At 35.3% G+C, this 24,908-nt stretch overlaps 1 protein-coding gene across 1 annotated transcript; it reads left to right on the forward strand.

Moving 5' to 3' along the window:
• Positions 1 to 3,971: 3,971 nt before the first annotated feature.
• Positions 3,972 to 4,115, forward strand: LOC123583161 (60S ribosomal protein L39-like). Its single transcript, XM_045450027.1, has one exon. The coding sequence runs from the start codon at positions 3,972 to 3,974 to the stop codon at positions 4,113 to 4,115; it is 144 nt and encodes a 47-aa protein (XP_045305983.1).
• The last annotated feature ends 20,793 nt before the right edge of the window (positions 4,116 to 24,908 follow it).

A 24,908-nucleotide genomic window follows, 5' to 3' on the forward strand; every position in this document is an offset into this window, starting at 1 on the left:
AAAAAAATATAATCCATTTGTTCAATATCACAAAGTGAAAATAAGACGGTTGCTGGGTCAGAGTAGGGAAGCAAAGTGGAGATACATACCTAGCCAGGGAAAGCAGAGAGAAAGCCAATGACTGTCAAACAAGAATGGTCACCTGGGTCTGCAACAAACTATGAGATTGCAGAACATGGGCTCAGACATGTGAAGTACAGAAAACAGCCCTGGAATATGATGAGCCAGTGGAGAATTTCTGGACTGAGGAATTAGTGACAGGAAAACACCAAGCTGTAGGAGTAATTCTTAGTGAAGTGACTACTCCTACAGCAAGTTATAAATTAAATATATTTAAATCGATAACTATTTTCACAACTTAGTTCTGATTTCCTTGCATGCATTTTCAAGAAAGAAAGATGGAAATCTTGTAAGCTACAATTCCCATAATTCACTTTATCTTTTCCTAACTTTTAGTCTCTTAAAGAAATACAGACAATAATGCTTTTATTTCCAATATGTATTGCTAAGGCTAAGTAAAGTAAGAAGACCAAGCTTATGTACACAAATGAATGGGTTGTTTTCTTTCTTGTGTGCTCACTAATATTAACTCACCTTTATATTTCAACCTACACATATAAACACACACAGATACGCACATCCACACACACATGCTTCAACACATAGAAAGAGGATAGTTTAGATACCCTTGAGTAATATACTATAACTAAGTACCTAATTTAAATCTTTGCCAAGAAGTTGGAAAGTGAGGGAAGGGAATATAATGGATTTTAGCTTTAATTTGTGAAAAATTTCTCTGCCTGTTGTAAGTCACAGTGGAGAATGGAAAGAGATCCTTCTATGAAAACTGGGTTTTGTGTGACTGACACACACTGCATTTTTAATAACACAGACTGAAATGCATTATTCAGAATTAACTCTTGTCCAGCAATTCAGTTCTGCTGTAGATCTTCATACTTCTAGTAAGTCTGTTGTCTGCAAAAATTCAAATTATTTTTCTGATTAATACTAGTAGCCAAGATAGTACTTGTTTACCTAAGTAGAATTTAGTGAAGACCACAAGAAATTATTGTAATGTATTTCAATAGATCAGGTAATTTTGAGTTAGTATTTAGTGTGAAATACTTCAATGAATATCTAAAAGTATCTAGCCATTTTGATTTTGATTTCCCTTTGACTGGTAAGAATAGTATCACATTTGCATAAAGGAAACTATCCATGTCAAGGGACAAAGCATAGGCATAGATGTTACTTCTTAAGAGCTGCAATAAAGCCCTTATTAAGTTTCAGAAATTCTTGAAGTGTGGGATGGTATATTTAAAGATGATAATATTTATTGTATTCATCTAATAAAGGAATATAGTCTCACCTTTTCAAAATCAAATACAGTAAAACCTTGGATTGGGATTAACTTGTTCTGCAAGTGTTCCCAAAGATGAGCAAACATTTCTACTAAATTTTAACTTGATAAATGAGTGATGTTTTGCAATACAAGTAGTACGCCATGCTGAAAGTCACATGATCACAACTGAGCCAATGGCTCTTGAAATTCACTTTCATATATACAAGTGCTTTGGATTACAAGCAAGTTTCTGGAATGAATTATCTGTGTAAACCAAGGTTTTATTGTAATCAACACAATTTAAGGTAAGTTATCTTGTATAGGTACAACTCTTCCACCAAGATGATATGATCTGTCAACTGTATGCCTTTGTTATTTGATATTCAGCATTCCTGCTTATTCTTATGCAAGAATGACCCCTGTAAGTTCATGATCTGGAGTAAGGTAATTATTACTCTAATTCACCACATAGTTTTGGTGAAGAATCAATGAAGTGATATATGCAAAATGCTTAGTGCAAATCCAAGGAATCCTTATAACATGTGTCTAGTATGTGGGAATACAATCTCCTGAAGTAAGTGATCACAGGCTAGAAACAAGAAACTGGTCTCAAGAAATGCTAGGGATTAAAAAGGACAGAAAGACATGAAGTTCACAGGGATGCATTTACATTAATTGACAAATGTCTTACTTTTCTCCTCTGTATGGGACACATTACAACAATGAATGTCTTTTCCAGGAAAATAATTATCTTCAACCATGAGGAAAAGCCTCCTCTAATTTCTTATTTTATTCCTTAGAAATCAATAGATGAATGGGGAGGAGGCAATCAACATGACAAAGAACAGAGGAATAAGACAGGGGGAGAAATGAAGAGGGAAAGGGAGAGGGACATAATGAGGAGGTGAGAAGAGGGGCAGTGATGTTGAACATGTCGACACTGTACCTCCTTCTTCCATCCTCTCCTCTGGGTATGAAGGAGACAAAAACAAAAGTTTCTGAACATACCAATCCACTTTTAAAAAATGTAATTCCTATTTATACCTAAGCCCATCTCTTTGCTCAGTCCATCCTCCATAGAGTACACACACACACACACACACACACATGCATACACCTCACATTTCCATTCACTGGACTAATTGAATCAATCAAATTGAATCTATTCAATCTAATCCTACTGAAAAATTTATAGCTAAAATTGAAGTTTCTTGTCATTAGTATATTACTTTTACTTGAGTAAGCTTATATGCTTTGGACATAAATAACTATATTCATAACTAAGTAAATATAATATACAAAAATATTAAATAACTTAATATATAACATAAAAATTATAATTACATTTTTATTCCAAGTGATTTAAAGACCAAAAAATAGTTAAAAATAAGTTTAAAATGTTGAGGATACACCAAACTCCACACCCAAGAAACAAATAATCCAGTGAAGAAATGGGCAGAAAACATGAATAGACACTTCTCTAAAGAAGACATCCAGATGGCCAAGAGGCACATGAAAAGATGCTCAATGTCGCTCCTCATCAGGGAAATACAAATCAAAACCACACTCAGATACCACCTCACGCCAGTCAGAGTGGCTAAAATGAACAAATCAGGAGACTATAGATGCTGGAGAGGATGTGGAGAAACGGGAACCCTCTTGCACTGTTGTTGGGAATGCAAACTGGTGCAGCCGCTCTGGAAAACAGTGTGGAGGTTCCTCAAAAAATTAAAAATAGATCTACCCTATGAGCCAGCAATAGCACTGCTAGGAATTTACCCAAGGGATACCGGAGTGCTGAGGCATAGGGGCACTTGTACCCCAATGTTTATAGCAGCACCTTCAACAATAGCCAAATTATGGAAAGAGCCTAAATGTCCATCAGCTGATGAATGGATAAAGAAGTTGTGGCTTATATATACAATGGAATACTACTCGCCAATGACAAAGAATGAAATATGGCCTTTTGTAGCAATGTGGATAGAACTGGAGAGTGTTATGCTAAGTGAAATAAGTCATACAGAGAAAGACAGAGACCATATGTTTTCACTCTTATGTGGATCCTGAGAAACTTAGAAGACCATGGGGGAGGGGAAGGGGAAAAAAAAGAGAAGGAGGGAGGCAAACCATAAGAGACTCTTAAAAACTGAGAATAAACTGAGGGTTGATGGGGGGTGGGAGGGAGGGGAAAGTGGGTGATAGGCATTGAGGAGGGCACCTGTTGGTATGAGCACTGGGTGTTGTATGGAAACCAACTTGACAATAAATTTCATATTAAAAAAATAAAAAAATAAAATGTTGAGAATAATGGGTAGTATTTTATGCCAGTAGACATCAGATATTTTCTCAGACTTTTAACATATCTTGGCCACTGATACCTTTTTTCTTTTCCTAGAACATACCAGGTTTATCCAGAAATTTGGCTTTTCTCTTCACTTCATGATAGGAAATAAAAATTATGGAATGTTCAAAGGTGAGTAGAGCAGTGGCTGGGCCCTGAAATAAGCAATGTCACAAATATACTGAGCTAAAAGGATGACATATGATTTTCTTTATATTGGTTAGAAAATACTAAGATAGTTTTCCTATTCTCCGCCATCATGATGTATACAATTGACTTTTCCTCGTCATGTCTTCTCACAAGACTTTCAGGATCAAGGTACTCCTGGCAAAGAGACGAAAGCAGAATCATCCCATTCCCCAGCAGATACAGATGAAAACTGATAATAAAATCAGGTACAACTCCAAGAGGAGTCACTGGACAAGATCTTAACTGAGTTTGTAAGGGGTTGCACATGAGATGGCACACGTATTGATGCCATATGTAGGTCATGTGCTCATACCTTATCATTCTGTAAACATCAACTATCTGAATGATATACATGTTTTATTGGGGAAATGATTTTTCTCTTTTACTATGCTTCTGCATCAGTAGGTTGGTTCCGTAACAAATATAAGAAACCTTTTGTTTGAAAAAGAAAAAAGAAGAAAGAAAGAAAATACTGAGATAAATCTTTTGTTATATAAAAAAAAATTAGAGAGACAAATTTTCTAAGTTAGATTTCCTTCCTTTATAACTCCAAAATAATAGCATACTACTGAATACAATTGCCTCCTTGGAGTTACTAAAGTTTTTCCCTGGGAATTTATTTTTGAAATTTTCCTAATTCATAATTAACCATTTAGTTGCGTTTGCACAGAAAATCAAAATGTGCCATGCGGTATTTCAGTAGTGATGTGAAGAGTGTAATTAATTTAGAAAGTTCATGCCAGGGGCTCCTCCTTTTAGTTATAATTTTTATTTTCCCTTTCCCCTTCAAATTATTTGGATTCATTTTACCACCTCACTCTGCAGATCATGACAATAGTTCAATAAAATTTCCAGGTGCTAAGCAGTGTGCATGGAAGAAACAGAAAAAGCTTTCTCATTTATGGTAAATGTATCTTGTGATATGGTCTTTATTTTTTAACACATAGAATGAAAGCAAAACAAAAGAACTTTATACTAAATTCTTCTATCACTGAAAGACATTTAATTCACTTATATTTAGTGTAATTACTGAGAGTTCTTATATTTAATCAACACATTTGATTTACAGTTATTTTTTCTTTTGCCTTTCTCTTGGTTAATCAGATATATTTTTGTTCCATTTCCCACTTAATTTATAGTTATACATCTTCTTTATTCAGTGTTAACACTAAAAATTATAATATACATTTCTGAGTTCTCACAGGCTAATTAATACAAGTTACCTTTATCACATCCAGATAATGCTAAAACTTTACAATACTTTAATTTATAATTTTCTCACCTGTTTGCATTATTTTATTTTGCATTTTAATTTATATTACCCACATATATACAATTTCCAGTGTTTGTCATAATCATTTTAATTTCCATGATTCTATTTGTCATTATTTTTCTTCTGACTGAAGAAATTTTTTTTCTCAGTATGTAAATAAAATTTACTGAGATGTAACTTACTGGATTAAAATAAATAGGTCTTAAGTACACATCAATGAGTTTGTTTAACTTTTTTTTTAACTTTTCTCTTTGAAGTAATTATAAATTCCCTAGAATTTGCATAGATAATACAGAAATTTCTATGTGTTCTTTAAAACCTTCCCCAAGGTTATAATCTTTATAACTATAGTACATCATCAGTTCCAAGAAGTTGACACTGGTGTAGAGTGTATATACAGTTCTACATCATTTTCCATATATATCTAGATTTATGTAGCCAGCACCATAATCAAGATACAGAACTCTCTTATCACCACAGAAATCTCTTTATAGTGTCATTCACTTCTCTCCCTAACCTCTGACAACCACTAATCTGTTCTCTATCTCAATAATTTTGTCATTTTGGGAATGCTACATAATGGAATCATTATGAGACCTCTGATATTGGCTTTTTTCATAAGAAGTAATGTTGTTGAGAGATATTCAAGTTATTGCATGTATCAATAGTTTATTCCTTTTTATTGCTAAATAACATTTCATGTTACGGATTTATGACAGGTTCTTTAACCATTTCTTTATTGTAGGAGATTTTGGTTGTTTCTATGTTTGACAAAAACAAATAAACCTGCCATGAACAATTGTGTACATTTTTTTTATTGTGTAGAAATAAGCTTTCATATCTCTAGGGTAATTGTGATTTCTGGGTTCTATGAAAAGTATATGTTTAGTTCTTTAAGAAATTTCCAAAACGGGGCACCTGGGTGGCTCATTCATTAAGCATCTGACTTTGGCTTGGGTCATGATCTCACAGTTCATGAATTCAAGTCCCACACCAGGTGAGCTAGAGCCACACATTGGGTGAGCTCAAGCCCTGCTTCCATTGAGCTTGTGCCCCCTTGTTTCAAGGGAGCACAAGCCCCACTTTGGGTAAAACACGAGCCCTGCATGAGCCCCGTTTCTCTCTCTCTCTCCCTTTCTCTCTCTCTCTCTGACCCTCTAGGACTTTCTCTGTCTCTCTCTCACCCTGCCCCTCACTCACTTTCTCTCTCTCTCTCTCAAAAAAAAGTGCCAAAACTATTTTTCAGAGTGGTTCTATAATAATGAATTCCCACCAGTCCCTCCATACCCTTCAGCATTTGATATTTCAAGGTAAAAAAAAAATTAGGTGCATGATGACAGCTTATCATGGTCTTAATTTGCATTTTTCCCAGTGGTTAGTGATGTTAAACATATTTTTATGTGTTTATTGGCCATCCGTGTATTATATAACCTCTTTGATGAAGATATGTTCATGTCTTTGTCCATTTTCAAATTGGAATTCTTCTTAATATTGAGTTTTTAAATTCTTTGTCATCTAGACATCAGTCTTTCCATGGACCTGTTGTTTGCAAATATTTCTCCCAGTCTGTAGGTGTCCTCTTAACCATCTTTATAAGATCTTTCAAAGAGAAAAATGTTTACTTTGACACAGTCTAATTTTTCAATTTTTTCCTTTACTGGATTATGTTTTGGTGTCATGTCTAAAATATTTTCACCAAACAACCACCACTGCAATAAGTGACAAATCTCATTTCTAAACTTGTTATATTATTTGAAATTTCCAATTTTCAATAAAATTATGAGGTATGTAAAGAAAGAAGAAACTATAGCTCCATATACAAGGGGGAAAAATCAACCAATAAAAGCTGTCCCTAAGCAAACTCAGATGACCTAGAAAGCTAAGGCAATATTCAAGAAGAGCATAAAGCTAGGACTTATACAGTCACCTATCAGATCTTACTAAAAAATGAACAAAAAAGAAAACTAGGATAATTAATGTCAGCATGACATTGGTGCAAAGATACGAAGTTACAAAATGAAATACAATAATCCAGAAACAGGCCCACAGATAGTCACTCTTTGGTATATAACAGACACCATTGGAACTAGGTGAGGAAGAGAGGATTTTTCTAAATGGTGTTGGGCAAATTAAATATTTATTAGGGAAATAAATGAACCTTGACACCATGAAAATATACAAAATAAACTTGGGATGGATCATAAACCTAAAAATGAAAATTAAGCAATCAAACTTCAAGATGTCTTTAAGATAGGTAAAGGTCACTTAAACCAAAAAAGGAAGATTGATATTAAATTTAAGAATCACTGGGGTGCCTGGTGGCTCAGTCAGTTAAGCGTTGGACTTAGGCTCAGGTCATGTGATCTCACGGTTCCTTGGTTTGAGCCCCACATCGGGGTCTGTGCTGACAGCTCAGAGCCTGGAGCCTGTTTCAGATTCTGTGTCTCCCTTTCTCTCTGCCCCTCCCCTGCTCATACCCTGCCTCTCTATGTCTCTCAAAAATGAAAAAAAATGTTTAAAAAATTAAAAAAAAGAATTTCCATTTATCAAGAGACACCATTAAGAAAGTGATAATATAAATTAGTAGAGCTACCTGACATACTTATGTATTAAATAAATGGCTCATTCTATTATATGTAAAACACTCTAACAACAAAAAAGCTCAAATAATACCATTAAAAAATTAGCAAGAATGGACAAGTACTTCGCATAAAAAATGATAAAAAAAAGATGGGGCGCCTGGGTGGCGCAGTCGGTTAAGCGTCCGACTTCAGCCAGGTCACGATCTCGCGGTCCGTGAGTTCGAGCCCCGCGTCGGGCTCTGGGCTGATGGCTCAGAGCCTGGAGCCTGTTTCCGATTCTGTGTCTCCCTCTCTCTCTGCCCCTCCCCCGTTCATGATCTGTCTCTCTCTGTCCCAAAAATAAATAAACGTTGAAAAAAAATTAAAAAAAAATGATAAAAAAAGAAAAGCTCAGTTGACATATGTGAAGTTTCTTGACATCATTACCAGCAGATAATTGCAGATATAATTTGCAGACCAGAAAGACTAAAATGAAAAAGGCTGACCATACTAAGTTTTGACAAGGATATAAAGCAATTGCAACTATATTCTATTGCTAATCTGAGGATAAATTTATTAAACAATTTAGAAAAATATTTTGGCATTTTTTAATGAAAGTAGACATGCGTATAACTCATAAATCAGCAGTTTTACTCTTGGGTATTTTAATACCACAGAATGAGTCCTTATAATCACAAAACACACATACAGATAAATTCATAGTATCTTTATTTATAATAGCCCAACACTTGAGAGAACAAAATATAAGAAGGCATAAATATATTATGATTCATTCATACAATGGACATCACAACAATGAAAAACATACTACTGAAATGTGCAAGAATGTGACAATCTTAAAGACATGATTATAAGTGAATTAAGTCAAGAACAAAATACTGCATACAGTATAACTTTCTTTATAGCAAGACAAAATTAATCTATAGTAGTAAAGATCAAAATAATGGTTAACATGAGGAGAATACTGATAGGGAAACATGGTGGATTCTTGGAAATATATTATTTGGGGTTATAGTTACATAGGTGTATACCCATATAAAAATATAATTGACCTGTGCAACTTAGATTTACTCAACTTATTGTATGTGTTGTAGCCCAATAAAAATAAACATTTAAAAAACATTTTTAAATGTAGAACAGAAAAGATTTGCTAATAATTGAATTGAGAGTTCTGAGAAATAAAGCAAAAGATTATTTCATAGTTTTTCCTTGAGCAAATGGAAAACTGGAGTCACCAATTATTGAGATAGAGAATATCGGAGGAGGAGCAGGTTGAATTAGGAAAGAGAGATTGAATCATGTTTGTCTGGATACCTATTACACACTTGAATGCAGACAAGTTAGCAGCTAAGATATGTAACTGTAGGGTTTGTTGAGAAGTCTAAACTTAAGATAAAATTTTGGAGATTATCACTGTATTAGGGTATCCAGAGAATCAGAACCAACACGATATGTGTGTACATGTGTCTGTGTGAGTATATCCTATATAGTATTTGTGCGGGTATATGTAAAGAGCTTTATTTTAAGGAATTGGCACACATGGTTATGGAGGCTGAGCAGCCCCAATATTTGAAGTCAGCAACTGGAGACCCGGGAGGGTCAATACATAGCTCCCAGTCTGAGTCAAAAGGGTTGGAAGGCCAATGATGTAAATTCTAGTCTGAAAGTCAGCAGACTTGAGACAAAGAAAGAGCCAATGGTTTAATCCAAGTCCAAAGGCCAGAAAGGATTCATGTTCCAACTCAAACAGTTATGCAAGAGGTTTAACTAACCCTCTTACTCAGCCTATTGTTCTATTTAGGCAGGTCTTCAACTGACTTGGGTGAGAGTTACACCCATTAGGGAAAGCAATATGCTTTTCTATATCTTTACAGATGCACCAGAATAATGTTTGACAAATATCTGGCGCTTTGTGGCTCAGTCAAGTTGATACATAAAATTAACTGCCATAAATCACCAAAGATTTAAAGCCATATTAGACGAGGACTCCAAAGAAGTGATGCAAGAACAAAATTCTGGGAAATTTAATGTTTGAAGACTCTAAACATTAGTGATATTCAACTAAAGAGGATTAGAATGAGTGTCCCACAAAAGCATGAGGAAACCAAGAGACAGTGATGTCCAAAAAGCCAAGTAAGTACTTCACAAAGTTGAGCTTAAGCACTATGTCAAAAACAGTGAAATGGAATGAGGGCAGAGACTTGCCACTCAGGACACTGAGATTTGGTTCAAGAGAAGATTGAAATTCTTCTACTCCTGACCATAATAGACCAAGAAGGGTAATTTAAAAGAATCTCTCTGCCATAAACAACTAAAAACCTGGATAAAATGTGTACATCAATTGTTTTTCAAACATTGAGCAATAGGTATCACAGAGCTCTAGTTCCTGAGAAAAGGAAATAAACCAGGTAAGCCCCGCAATTCCTTTGGCTTTCCGCCTTGCGATAATATTCAGACAAAAGGGCAAGGATTGTTCTGTTCCCAAACAGAACAATTAGATTTGGGAAGGTAGAGGCAGCTGGAACTATGGAGCAAATACCAGCAAGAAAGGTATTGCACAAAGAAAGATCAAGAAGTCTATAGAGGATTGGATCTGTTGTTGTAAGTAGGAGTAGCAAAGAATTACCAGAGAGCTGTAACCTGAATATTTACCCAGAGATTACACAAACTTTATACATTTTGAGTCACAACCAGCCAGAATGAAGTCTCCATTAAACACCTAGAGCATTCAATATGGACCTCAGAGGAGTAAGAGAACTAAATTAGTCCAAAGTAAAAATCACTGTGAATACATGCTAACCAAGTTTACACACAAACCTTGAAAAGACAAGCTAATTTTCAAGTTACCTGGTTGCCTTCAAGAATCCAAATAAATGGAGAGATATAATATGTTCATGCATTTGAGGACTCAATGTTGTTATCTCTGAGGAAGGCATAAGATTTCTAGTATATTAAGCTATCATTCCATTTGGCCTCCATTATTGTTCAAGCAGGTCATGGATTTGGGGGTATTTGGGGAAATTAGTTGGAATTTATACAATTCTTTGGAATATGTGCTACAAAGAAGGAAATTAGAAATGATTGGCCCCTGCGCAGAACTATGTAATGATACTCACTAAGAACTTTATTCTTGCTTGTGGCTGGCCTGGGTATAACAGATCTAGCATGGGACACATAATGTACCTATAGCCTAAGACCCTTCTCTTGGGTGTTATGCTATGTACAGTTCGCTTCAGTCTATCATACGGTTATGTATCAGAATTCAATTAGAAAAACCAACCCATTATAAGTATTATAAGAATGAAGGATCTAGAATAAGAATATGAATTCACATGAATGTGAGTCAACTGGGGAATAAAGGTCTAGAAGGGGAGCTTGAGTACTGGAAATACAGACACGAACCACGTCAATTTAGTGTGGGTGGAAAGGGCAGAGTTTTGGCGACCAGGCTTGAAGTGGGAGGCTCTGGTGGGAGGTTATGGAGCGGTCTATGGACACTGCTACTTGTGTGGAAGCTGTTGCCTCTGAGGAACCTGCGGCCTGCGCTCTGGGGTAAGCGTGGATAGTGGGCTTAGGGCTGCTATTGGCTATCAAGGCCCCAACCTGCAAGTTAAACTGGATGACGAGTAGAAGGAAAGAAGAAAACAGGGAGAGAAGAGAAAATGAGGTGCTGCTGGACACATCTGGGCCTGCTGGTTATGTTTGTGACCACCCAAACCTCTGGCACTAGTGGCTTCTGCTCCCCTTCCACCTTCCACATCTCATGCAAGCTGCTTTTTTGGCCAACTCTAACCTAAATCTGTACCACTCAACTTTAGATAGGAGCAGTGGCACCAAACTCACAACACTAATTGGCACAAAAAGCCTGAAGACCTGTTGAGTGATATGGAATTCTTTGATGGAGTACTTTACATGATGCTGACTATATATGGAAATAACATGAAATAAAATGGGGAAGGGTGTTATCTATGTCAAAATCTTAGGTTACTTATGTAAGACCTCTGACAACGGACATGTGAGTTGGGCGTTTGTCTCTTTCTTTCTTCCTTCCTTCCTTTCTTTCTTTTCTTTCTTTCTTTCTTTCTTTCTTTCTTTCTTTCTTTCTTTCTTTCCTTCTTTCTTCCTTCTAGATGTTTATTCATTTATCTTGAGAGAGAGGGAGATAGAGAGAGAAAGTGAGCAGGGGAGGGGCAGTGAGAGAGGGTGAGAGAGAGAGAATCCTAAGTATGTTCTATGCTGACAACAGAGTCCGACATGGGGCTTGACCTCAAGAACCGCAAGATCATGATTTGAGCTGAAACTGAGTCAGACCTCCAACTCACTGAGCCACCCAAGCACCCCAGCTTTTGTCTATTTTAAAAGAGTGGCAAAATAACAGAATAAAACTTTAAGGTGATAATGATCAGCTCATTTATTATACTTACCACATACCAGGCATTTCAAATACATTATATATATGGACTTACTTAAGTCTGACAACAAACTGTGAAGGGAGTATTATTACCCCTATTAAATCCGGAGACCTGGAGACATTAAGTAAATTGTTGAAAGTCATATAGTTGGTCAATGGCCAAGCCAGGATTTGAATCCAGGTAGTATGGTGTCAGAGTTTGTGCATTAACAGTGGTGATAATATACCTGATGGAAAAAGGTGAAGGATATTGCAAAAGAAGAAAATGCATGGAGTATCAACTTAGATGCAAGCAGGTAATTCAAACAGCAGGATGATAAATGGACTGGTTTTGATTCATATTGAGTTCATAGATAATTTGAAGATAGAAAATTCCTGTAAAATTTTGAAAAGGGATTAAGCACATGGATCTCTAAGCTTAAAATGTTTTTCTCATGCTGAAACTATAGGAATTCACTGTGATGCAAATAGAAGAACTTAGAAAATGTCTTAAGAGTCCAAGTTCATGTAATGTCCAGCAGAAAGAACATTAAGATGTATTCCTTAGGGAGAAGTAACAATATTTGATTACCTATTAAAGACCTAAGACTTTTCATATCTTCTTTGAAAATGTACATGAATTCTAATCCAACCCATCCCCTATCCCTGGACTCAAAGTCAGTGTCAAATTTAGCTCCTTCATGAAGTCTTTCCTTTCTCCTTTCAATAAATTCAGGCATTCCTTCCTCTGGGTTTTCACAGAAAGTACTTTGTTCACACTTCTAACTTAGTGAGTATCATTACATTGACACTGGATGTTAATATGTGCAATGGATTCTGTAGTGCACAGTTTGCATATCCCTTTAGGACTGAGACATTTATTCTTCTAGCGGGAAGAAGGTCTGTCTGTTGACAACTTACAACTGTCCCTCCCCAAGCATTGCTCTCAGCTGAATGAAACAATTCACCCTGTCCCCCAGGAAATCTCACATTTAATAACCATTTGATGCAAAAGTACAAAGGCCTGGCCCATTTGCTCCAATTGGAGATAATTCTGAAGGGGCAGCCAAGCGTCAGAACTCCCTGGGGGACTGACTGAGTTTGCTGTTGCAACTGCACTACAGTTTGATTTCACCTTCTCCCCAGTGCCGCATCCTAGTTGTTGCAACCAGAAGACTCTCCAATAAATCTAAGTGCATTAAAATATACACTTTTATTTTTTAATAGTGATTTTTAATTTTTAATTTTTAAAGTTTATTTATTTTGAGAGAGAGAGAGAAAGAGAGAGAGCAAGCACGCATGAGCAGGGGAGGGGCAGAGAGAGAGGGAGAGAGAAAATCTCAAGGAGCCTCTATGCTGTTAGCACAGAGCCCTATGCAGGGCTCAATCTCTTAAACCATGAGATCATGACCTGAGCCAAAACCAAGAGTCAGATGCTTAACTGACTGAGCTGACTAGGCACCCCTAATTTTGATTTCTTTAAATTGAGTCCTTTATTTTCAGTAAAAAAAAATATAAATATGTTCAACGCTTAGGAATCATCAATGATGCACTGATTTTCATAATTCAGTCATATGATTTTGACTGATTTAGCACCTTTCAGATAAACACCAAATTCAAAAGCATATCTACAATACAGGGAGATTTACTGCATTTTTTATGTTGTAAGACTCATACAATTGCTTCTTGATAGCAATTACGCTTTCCTGAAATTTAATCACTGCATTGGGAAAGTCAGACTACTTATATTGGGTCAATAAATGAAGAAGCGAATGATTGAATCAATTAATATGAAACTGAGGGATTCAAGAAAAAATACCCTGTAAACATATTTTAGACCATGGAATTGTGATGCTTTAATTCAACTCCCTATAATGTTAAAAGAAAAAATAAAGCCATGGATTGCTAGGGAATTGACAATAGTCTGATAATACAAGGAAGAAAAGAAGAAAACAAAGGGTGATAAGTTAAATGTAGTATTTGAGACATTGAGAAATGTGGGCTGAACCAAGAACAACTTGGAAGGCTAAATAGATTTGTGTGGACTAAGGAATATTGAGATCTATTTACAAGTCTATGTGTGTTAAATTCAAAACTATGAAAATTACCATATTCACTTGGAAACTTTGTAGGCTGGGGAACTTCTATGTTTTAAAAATGCATTGGTCATACCTGAAATTAAAAAAAAAAAATCATCAGAGACTCAGATAACTTCACCTCTGGGGATTAAAAAGTTAGCTATTCCAGCAGAATGCATGGGCAATGGTCCTTAGGCAATGACTTGTTTCAAACTGTGACAGATTATATTGCTGGCATTAATCAGGCATGTGCATCATGATGCCTTGCACAGCTGCTTAAGGCCATGAAGCTTTATTTAGAAAACGTAAATGTACATTTAGTGGGTATGTTTATTTTTTACTTATTTCAAAAACTTACAATTAAAGGGACCTAGTCTTCTAGTGGAATCACTGTACCATTTTAACATGAATTTTAGTAATGATTTTTTAAAAGATGATTTTATGATTCCCAAGACTTCAATGAAAACAGCCTTGTAATCTTATCCAAAGCCATTTATAAACTTTGGATTCAAAATCAATCTAGACATTCCCTAGGTAAGAGTACTGGATGATATTTGTCAGGAATCTTGGCATGGTCAGGAATATTGCACAAGAACCACGTGTGTCTTTGGTATGAGAAATGATGTTGTAGAAAGAAGAATTATCTAGAGATTATCATTACTTACCATTATTCATATATTTAAATTAAACAAATTAAAATATGAACTCATGGAAAACAGAACCCTTTTTATATAATTACATATGAATTAATTCAGCAACGTATAAAGTAGCCTAATCAATAAACAACATCCCTTCCTTCTAACTTTTAGCAGGATACACACGCCTCATAAAGTATGAGAGTTACATGAGTTGAATCAATATTTCTGAAACTAATTATCTGCTAGATTTTAAGAGATAGTTTTGTGAACAGATAAGTGCAAGCTAGTGGACAAGTGAAGCAAAATGACATTCGCTTCTAGCTAGACTACAATAAGGAAGAAAAACTAATTTTATGGTTTTAAGAAATGATTCAAAGTTCATTTTGTTTTTGTCAAAAATTCTCTAGGTTGTAAAATTAGTATTTAAAAACAGACTCAGGGGCCGTCTGGGTGGCTCAGTCAGTTAAACGTCCGACTCTTTATTTTGATTCATGTCATGATCTCACAATTTGTGGGATCAAGCCCCACCCTGGACTCTGCTCTGATAGCGTGGAGCCTGCTTGGGATTTTCTGTCTCCCTCTCTCTTTGCCCCACCCCCACTCATTCTCTCTCTCTCTCTCTCTCAAAATAAATAAACATTAAAAAAATATATTAAAAACAGACTCTGAACAAACATAAATTTGAATAAATTCTTTCCCTAAAGATAATGGGAGTGGGACTCAATGCAGGGTATAAAGAGGGCCTGCCATCCATATATCCCTTTATATAAATGAGGAAAAAGTGTGCTTTGTATGCTTAATGATCATGCCATACACATAAGGAGAACATCATTATCACATCATCATCAACAGCAACAACATAGCAATAAAATCACTCCATAAAGAAAAATTCTCAAAAGGCTACGGATCTACTCTTAAAGTCAAGTAATAATTTCCAGAGGCTTAAGAAAACATCTTGAATCTTTCAACTTTATTCTCCTTTAATGCTGACTTACAGGCATGAAAAGAATCTTCTCCAATATAATCTAGTGTCTGTAAATAACCTCACTGCTCAGGGGAACCTCAAGGATATTGTAGGACCCAAATGCAATACCATTATGTGAGAAACCATTGTCATGATAACTGGACAATCACAACTGCCTGCATATTAACCAATATACTTCTATATAATCCATTGCCCCCCCCCCAATTGAAACAAATTAGATATCTCAATTAAACTTTATATTTTGAGGTACTTGTATTTTCACAGGTAGTTGCAAGAACTAATGCAGAGGAATCTCATGTATCCTTTATGTTTATCCCAATGGTAACATTTTACAAACCCAACCTAAAATATCACAGTGTTGACATTGATACAATCAAGCTACAATTTATTTCCCTGCAAGGACCCCTCAGGCTGGCCTTTTAAAAAACCAAGCCTACTTCTGTCCTGTCCCTGACCCCTCATTAACCTTTGGCAGCCAATAATCTGTTTTATATTTCTGTAATTTTTTCATTTAAAAAAGGGTTCCATAAATAAAATTATACAGTCTACAATCTTTTGTGATTGGCCTTCTTTCTCCCCACAGAGCCTTATTCTCTGGAAATTCACCCAGGTTTTTTTTTGTTTTTGTTTTTTTTTAATTTTTTTAAACGTTTATTTATTATTGACAGAGAGAGATAGAGCATGAGCATGGGAGGGACCAAGAGACGGGGAGACACAGAATCTGAAGCAGGCTCCAGGCTCTGAGCTGTCAGCACAGAGCCCGACGTGGGGGCTCGAACTCATAAAACAAGAGATCATGACCTGAGCCGAAGTCGGACGCTTAACCCACTAAGCCACTCAGGCACCCCAACCCAGGTTGTTTTGTACATCGATAGTTAGTTCCCTCTCGTTTAGTATTCCGTGGTATGGCTAGACCATAGTGGGTTTAGCCTGTCAGCCACTGAAAGACATCTGTTTTTTCTTCCATTTTTTGGCAATTAGGAATAAAACTGCTATTAAATATCCATCTACTGGTATTTGTGTGAACATAAGTTTCAATTTCTCTAGGATAAATGCCCGAAAGTACAGTTGCTGGGTTGTATGGTAGTTGCTTGCTTTAAGAGAGTGTAAATGTGTTTTACAGAATAACTTTATCATTTTTATTCCCACCAGAAATGTATGAGTGACCAAACCTCCATATCTTCATTAGCATTTGGTATTGCTACTACTTCTTATTTTAGTTATTTATAGGCGTGTGGTGATAGTTTGCCTGGTAGTTTATACTTGTAGCTAATATTTGCATTTTCATAATGGTTAATGATGTTAAATAACTTTTCGTGTGCCATCTGAATATTCTTTTTGTTGAAATGTTTTCACATCTCTTGCCTATTTCTAATTGAATTATTGTTATCATTTTTTAAATACTGAGTTCTGAAAGCTCTTTATGTGTTCTGAATACTCAACCTTTGTTAAATTGTAGTCTGCAAATATTTTCTCCCATTTTTTTTTAGCTTATCTTTTTACCTTCTTAATATGGTCTTTCTCAGAGTGAAAGTATTTTATTTTGATGAGATCCAGTTGATCAGTTTTTTGTTGTTGTTTTTTTGTGTTTTTTTTTTGTTTGTTTGTTTTATGGTGTGGTTTTGGTGTATAAACAGTAACTTTATGCTGGAGAAATGTGACAAACATTATCTCAGCCAGTTTATCAAAGTCAGCATCAACAATGGTAAGACATGTTGATAGTATGTACCCTTGATAATCATGTGATGAAAATTATACTTTATCTCTGTGTTTCCTTATTTCAAAAAGACACACCCTAGTCTTATCATGAGAAAAACAGCAGACAAATCCCAGTTAAGGGACATTCTACTAAATACCTGTCAAGGTCATCCAAACAAGAAAAGCCTGAGAGATTGTCACAGCCAAGGGAAGCCTGAAAAAGCATGACAATTGAATGTGTGGTATCCTGGATAGGATCACGGAACAGAAACTGTACATTAGGTAAAAATAATGAAATATGGATGAAGCATGGACTTAAGCTAAATATAATTTATCAATATTGGTCCATTAGCTGTAGAAAATGTATCATACTAATGCAAGATATTCATAAGAGGAAATTCTAGGTGTTTGTTATGAGAACTCTCTGATTTGTCTTCATAATATAAATCTGTAAATCTAAAACGTTTTAATATATAAATGTTATTTAAGAAATATGCATTTTTTCCCCAGCTCTGTTCACTGAAAATGGCTAGAAACAGTGAACAGCATAATAACAAGAATCACCCTAGTGCCCAGTGGGGCAGAAGGGACAAAAAAGTTGTGTGATGAATAAAACAAATTTCCTTTATTATTTTCCCTAATTTATATGTGTTTGAAAATTCCAAATTTAAAAATTCCTTGAAATGGCAATGTTGCGTAATGAGCATTGCCTTTTATGACCCGAGATTCGTTATAACTGGGGATAGCTGAACTGATATCATCTGTACCGTAACATGTGGTATAGCCATTACCCCACTAGTAACCACCCATTCCCAAGCCTGTAAGAGAAACCAACCAGGCTCTCCTGGAGACCATGAATTGTGAATCAAATCTATTTTAGCTAATGAAATGATCACAATAATTTTCAAGGAAAGTATTATACTTAGAGAGGTACTAAAGCCTACTTCTTCCATCAGATGGTTTTCCTGGCTTGTGTTTTATAGAAGAATCTTCAAAACTGATGTCTACGATTCTAGACAAAAGTTTGCTTTTTGTGGACAAAATATGTAAATACAATAAGCTATTTATAAATGTAAATGCACATGGCGCCAGGCACAAGGTAGGCAAATTGTGTTCTGGTTTTTGTTGTAGGAGCCATGTGTAGATATACACCTCCTGGCCAGGGACTCTGCTAGCCAAAGGCTTGAGTCACTATGTAGTTGCTCAGCATCCCGTGAAAGCGCCAAAGGGCCTATCACAATTTTTCATTGATTCTTCTGCTTAGGCACCAGCCTCTTTCCCTCTTATTGCCTTATATTTGACACATATTTTAAGGTTATTCACTTTTTCTTAGTTTTCTTATTTTTATTTTTGAATTTTCAAATATATGTATATGTATACATATATACATATATACACATATGTGTATATATATATATATATATATATATAAGCAGAGAGGGTATATCGATCATTCCGTTTTACCTATCATCAATGCCAATCGATCATTTTCATCTACAACCCTTGCCACAATGGGCACTCAGGTACTTGTTGATATTATTTGGTCATTTCTCTAGAGATTTTCAGTGATCAGAGCTAGGAAACATTTTTAGTCCATTATGGAGTCAGCCTAAAACTTTTACCCAGAGCCTGGGGGAAAGTTCTGTATGAGATTCAGTGATGAGGTTGGACATCAGGAAGATTTCATGGGAAAAAAAGGAGCTCCCATTAAACACGTTTAAATGCTGTTCCTTTAAGGAAGTGCCACTCTGAAAAATAATCCTGTTTGTTACTTCACATTGAATGTCATGTCGTCTCTGTTAGATTTCCTATATAATGCTTTTTGTTTTTTAGTATTTATGCTCAAAATGCAATTTAAAAAAAAAAAAAGAAGCAAATGAATACAAATGAATTTTAAAAAATAGCTGGCAAGAATACAAAGTTTTCCATCCCATCCAGCACATGCTTTCAATGTCAGATATGGCTTTTGTGTGGGGTTCTTCATATGTAAAGAAGACCTATGAGGTCAGCTAGTACAGATTTTCTATTTTTCACATCACTGAACTAACAAAACTACAGATTCCCATTTCATTAACATGTTAGAGAAAAACCAACCTCTCCTTTCTATTCATTTTCTTTTCATAAGGATTGCCTTTTCTTTTGTGCTTCCCCGAAATATGAAAACAGTGTTCCTGTACCAAATCACTATACTGTAGCATGCAAGCACACAAACGCTAGTATAGTGTGAAATGAAATGATGAAAATGTGCTATAATCCCCACATTGTAATGCAAACCTATAAATGAAGATCACACAAACACTAGCAAATTTGTAGAATAAGAGAAGTTTGACAGAGTTGCATTGCATTTCTACGTATTTTTGTTATTTACATGTCTGATGATTTTGCCCCCAAAATGTTTTGACTGAAGTGTTTCATGCTTATAACATTATTAGGAATCCATGATTCCAAATCCTGTCTTTAGAATGAAGTCTTTAATTACATACAATGCTGTCATTTCCTAAAACATTAATAATATATGTATTAAAAAATTCACAAACCGTGGTCCCACTACATTGGAAGTTGAAATTGAAAATTAGCCATTAGGGAATCCCTCAGGGCACTAAACTATCAGGCAGAGAAAGGGTTGCCTTACAGACTGGGAAAAGTGTTTCTTTCTTTCTTTTTTTTTAATGTTTATTTTTGAGAGAGACAGAGAGGGAGACAGAGTGTGAGTGGGGGAAGGGCAGAGACAGAGACACAGAATGAGAAGCAGACTCCAGGCCCCAAGCTGTGAGCACAGAGTGCATCATGCCGGGCTTGAACTCATGAGATCATGACCTAGCAGAAGTCAGCCGCTTAACCCACTGAGCCACCCAGGTGCCCCTGGGGTAAGTTTTTCTAATTACCAAGGAGATATTTGAGTGCTGCTCTCTGATATGGATTTGAAGGAACCTTGCCATCTTTTCAGACTCCAGGGAGTTTTCTAGGGAAGTTCTAGGGTTTTCATTTCACAATAAAAACATTTCATGGCAGGTCTTCCAAAGCTCTAGGTTTGGTGTTTCACTAAGCAGGTAAAAAATGCCAACCAGCTTCAGCTGAAAGCAAAGGGAACGTGGAATTAATGGTGAAACAGGGGTTTTTAAAGACCAATGTGGCCTCATAACCAGTTCCATATATGATGACTACAGCAGCAACGGATATTTTATTTTTGTATTATTATGCACACATTAATATATTAACCCTGATCTCATCCCTTTCTTTCCCATATTATTTTTTGGTGATAACAACTTTAAAACTCAGTTTTTCTATGATATAATGTTAACATTGAATTGTAATTGAACTAAAACAAGTGTTACTATCATAAAGTGACTTTGGGGATTCTGTACCTTCAAGTTTTGAGAGGTGAATGTCTTCATTTGCATTAAAATTGGCTGCAACTTATCATCAGATTGATATTGTTGTTGCAATGAAATAATTGTTACTTATTTTTATTATGCTTAAGCTCAAATGTGCAAGAGAGTATCTTGACCTATAAAAAGGGTGTCACATGGCTAAATATCAGCTTTGCGAAGGCTTCTCCCAGAGATCCACATGCTATCCACACAGCCCTTCTTCCAGTAGTTTCCTCAGTGCAGGGAATGGTAATTCCTCACAGGAACTCATCTCTGAGTTTCTTCAACATCCATTTATGGCTCTTCCACAATCCAACACTTGAGTAACCAATTTTCTATATTAAATTTCTTGTGTTTAAGACTCATGGGTTGGTTTCTATATCCCTAGGTATATTGATAAATTCTATTTTTAATGGTACCAGATACAAATGGATTAAATGAATATTTATCTTATGGTCATCCAATTATGTTAAAATTGCTGAATAGCCTGAGAAGGACCTTACATGGATCTGCCCTTAGAATAACTCATGGAATTACAAAATATCATCCATTCCTTTATATCACATATGGGTTTTACCTTGTGGTTATTGTGAATAATGCCACATTAGGCACTGATATACAAGACTCTTTTGAATTCCTTTTTCACTTCTTTTTAGTATATACCCAGGAGTAGAATTGCTGGGTCACATAGTAATATGTTTAGTTTTTGAGAAACTTCAAGCTGTCTTCTACAGTGGCTGTACCACTTTACATTCCTACTATCAATATATGAAAGTTTCAGTTTCCATGATTTTTTATTTTTATTTTTTTAGAGAGAGAGAAAGCAAGCAAGGGAGAGGGGCAGAGGGAGATAGAGAGAGAAAAAGAATCTTAAGCAGGTTCAATGCTCAGCACAGAATCTAACCAAACGTGGGGTTCAATTCCATGACCCTGGGATTATGACCTGAACCAAAATCAAGAATCAGATGCTCAACAGGCTGAGGCACCCAGGCACCCCTCTTATGATTTCTTCTTTGAACCACTGGTTGTTTAATGTTTTAGTTTCCACATATTTGTGAATTTTTCAGTTTAACCTGCCTTATCAATTTCTAGTTTTATCCCATTGTTATCAAAGAAGACACTTTGTATTATTTCAATATTGTAAAATCTATTGAGACTTATTTTATGGCCTAACATGGTATTTCCTAGGCAATCCTTAATGTATGTTTGAGAAAAATACGTAGCTGCTGTTGTGTTGAGTATTCTATTGGGTCTATTAGGCCTATTTGATTGATAGTGTTGTTCAAGTTTTTTATTTCCTCATTGGTCTTCTGTCTAAATGCGTTATCTATTATTGAAAGGAATGCATTGAAGTCTCCAACTATTATTGTAGATATGTCTGTTTCTTCTTCCAATTCTATCAATGTTTGATTCATATATTTTGGGACTATGTCTATAATTATATCTTCTTGATAAATTGATCCCTTTTTTAATATATAACACCTTTTAGTCTCTTGTAAATATTTGTGACTTAAATATTTTTTTTTTGATATTCTCTTTTGGTTCCTATTTGCATATAATATCTTTTTCTTTTTTAAAAAAAATCATTTATTCATTTCTGAGAGACAGAAAGTAAGCAGGGGTATGGCAGAGAGAGAGGGAGACACAGAATCCGTAGCAGGCTCCAGGCTCTAAGCTGTCAGCACAGAGCCCAACATGGGGCTTTAACTCACAGAATGTGAGATCAGACCTGAGCTGAAGTCTGATTCTCAACCAACTGAACCACCCAGGCACTCCTGCATAGGATCTCTTTTTCTGTTCTAATGTGAGTCTGTTGGAGATAGCATAGAATTAGATCACGCTTTGTTTTTCTTTTTATTTCGCCAATCTCTGTCTTTTGATAGGGGAGTTTAATCCATTTACATTTGAGTAATTACTGACAAAAAAAGTACTTACTTCTGCCATTTTGCTATTTGTTCTCTGTATTGCCTTATTATTATTTTTTGTCCCCCATTTCCTCCATCACCAATTTGTTTTGTGTTTGTTCCATTTTTAGTATGATAAACAACACATAACATAAAATTTGACATTTTAACTATATTTAAACATAAAATTCAATAGTGTTAAATATATTCATATTGTTGTGAAACATATTTCCAGAACTTTTTCATCTTGCAAATATGAAATTCTGTACCATTCACACAAATTCCCCTTTTCCTCTCCCTTTAGTCCCTGATAGCCAGGATTTTACTTTGTTTCTATGAATTTGATTACTTTAGATACCTAATATAAGTGGAATCATGTAGTATTTACCTTTTTGTGACTGAATTATTTCACATAGCATAATGTTCTAAAAGTTTGTCTATATTGTAGCCTTTTTAAAAGCTGAATAATATTTCACTACACATATATACATTTTCTTTATTCATTCGTTGATGGATATTTGGGTTGCTTCTACCTCTTGGGTAGAGTGAATTATGTGAACTTAGTTCCCTAGTGTGAACTTGGCTATTGGCTGCCATAAACATGAGTATTAACTGATTTATTGTACTGTACCAATTTGATCCCTTGTGGTTTCCTTTGTGCATATTTTTTTTTAGCTACTTTCTTAGTGGCTAATGCAGTGATTATAATTAGCATATTAAATTTGTAACAGTTGAGTTTAAATTGATATAAGTTAGATTAAATAGCATGCAAAAATTGTGCCATTGAATAGCTCTTAAATGACCAATTTGTGTTGTTATTGTCACAAATTATGTCTTTATAGAGTTTACTGATTAATATGGATTTACAATCATTGGTGTTTTTTTTTTGCATTTTATTTTAAAATTATGAGAAATAAAGAGTTACAAGCCAAAAAATGCATTTTATTTTTTGTATTTACCTCTTTTATTGTCTTTACTGGAATTTTCTATTTCTTTGTGTGGCTTCAAGTTGTTGTCTAGTGTCCTTTCATTTCAAACTGAAGAATTCCCTTTAGCATTTTTGTCAGAAATGCAAGTAGCAACAAACTCTTTCAGCTGTGTTTATATAAGAATGTTTTATTTCTCATTTATTTTTATTTTTTTTATTTATTTATTTTTTTAATTTTTTTTTTCAAAGTTTATTTATTTTTGGGACAGAGAGAGACAGAGCATGAACGGGGGAGGGGCAGAGAGAGAGGGAGACACAGAATCGGAAACAGGCTCCAGGCTCTGAGCCATCAGCCCAGAGCCTGACGCGGGGCTCGAACTCCTGGACCGCGAGATCGTGACCTGGCTGAAGTCGGACGCTTAACCGACTGCGCCACCCAGGCGCCCCAATTTCTCATTTATTTTTAAAGATAGTTTTGCCAGATATAGAATTCCTAACAGTCCCTTTATTCCTTTTCTGCACTTTAAAAATATTACCCTACTCCCTTTTGATTGGTACTATTTATAATGAGAAATCTGCTCTTTCCCTATTAAGGACACCTTGTATGTGACAAGTCACTTCTCCCTTGCTGCTTTCAGTATTCTGTTAGTCTTTGGCTTTGGACAGGATTATGTTGTGTCTTGTGAAATTTTTAGCATGTATCTTTGTTTGGAGTTTGTTGAGCTCCTTGAATATGTAGATTTGTGTCTTTTATCAAAATCGGAAAGATTTGCCCTCATTTCTTTGAATAGTCTTTCTGCCCTTTAGTCTTCTCTCTTTCTAGGATTCCTATTATACATACATGTCCCAAAAGTCCCTTAGGCACTGCTTATTTCTCTCCATTCTTTTTTTCCTTCTAGTCCACAGAGTGAATAATTTCAGTTGACCTATCTTCAAGTTTGCTGATTTGTTTTTCTGCCTGCTTAAATATTCTATTTAAATCCTTTAGTGAGTTTTTTATTTTATTTATTGTACTTTGTGTATCAGCATAAGAATTTTTATTTAGTTTCCTTTTTTAGATTTCTTTCTCTTTATTCTCTATATTTTCTATTTATTTGTACATTGCTCTCCTAGTTTACCCATGGTTTCCTTTAACTCTTTGAGCATATTTAAGATAGTTCATTTTAGTTTTTGTTTAGTAAGTCCAATG

Source organism: Leopardus geoffroyi, chromosome B1 (assembly GCF_018350155.1).
Source record: "Leopardus geoffroyi isolate Oge1 chromosome B1, O.geoffroyi_Oge1_pat1.0, whole genome shotgun sequence".
In the NCBI taxonomy this organism is placed as follows: Eukaryota; Metazoa; Chordata; class Mammalia; order Carnivora; family Felidae; genus Leopardus; species Leopardus geoffroyi.

Bases quoted from the DNA above. Each gene is read 5' to 3' on its own strand.
- LOC123583161 (XM_045450027.1), top strand. From the start codon at position 3,972: ATGTCTTCTCACAAGACTTTCAGGATCAAGGTACTCCTGGCAAAGAGA.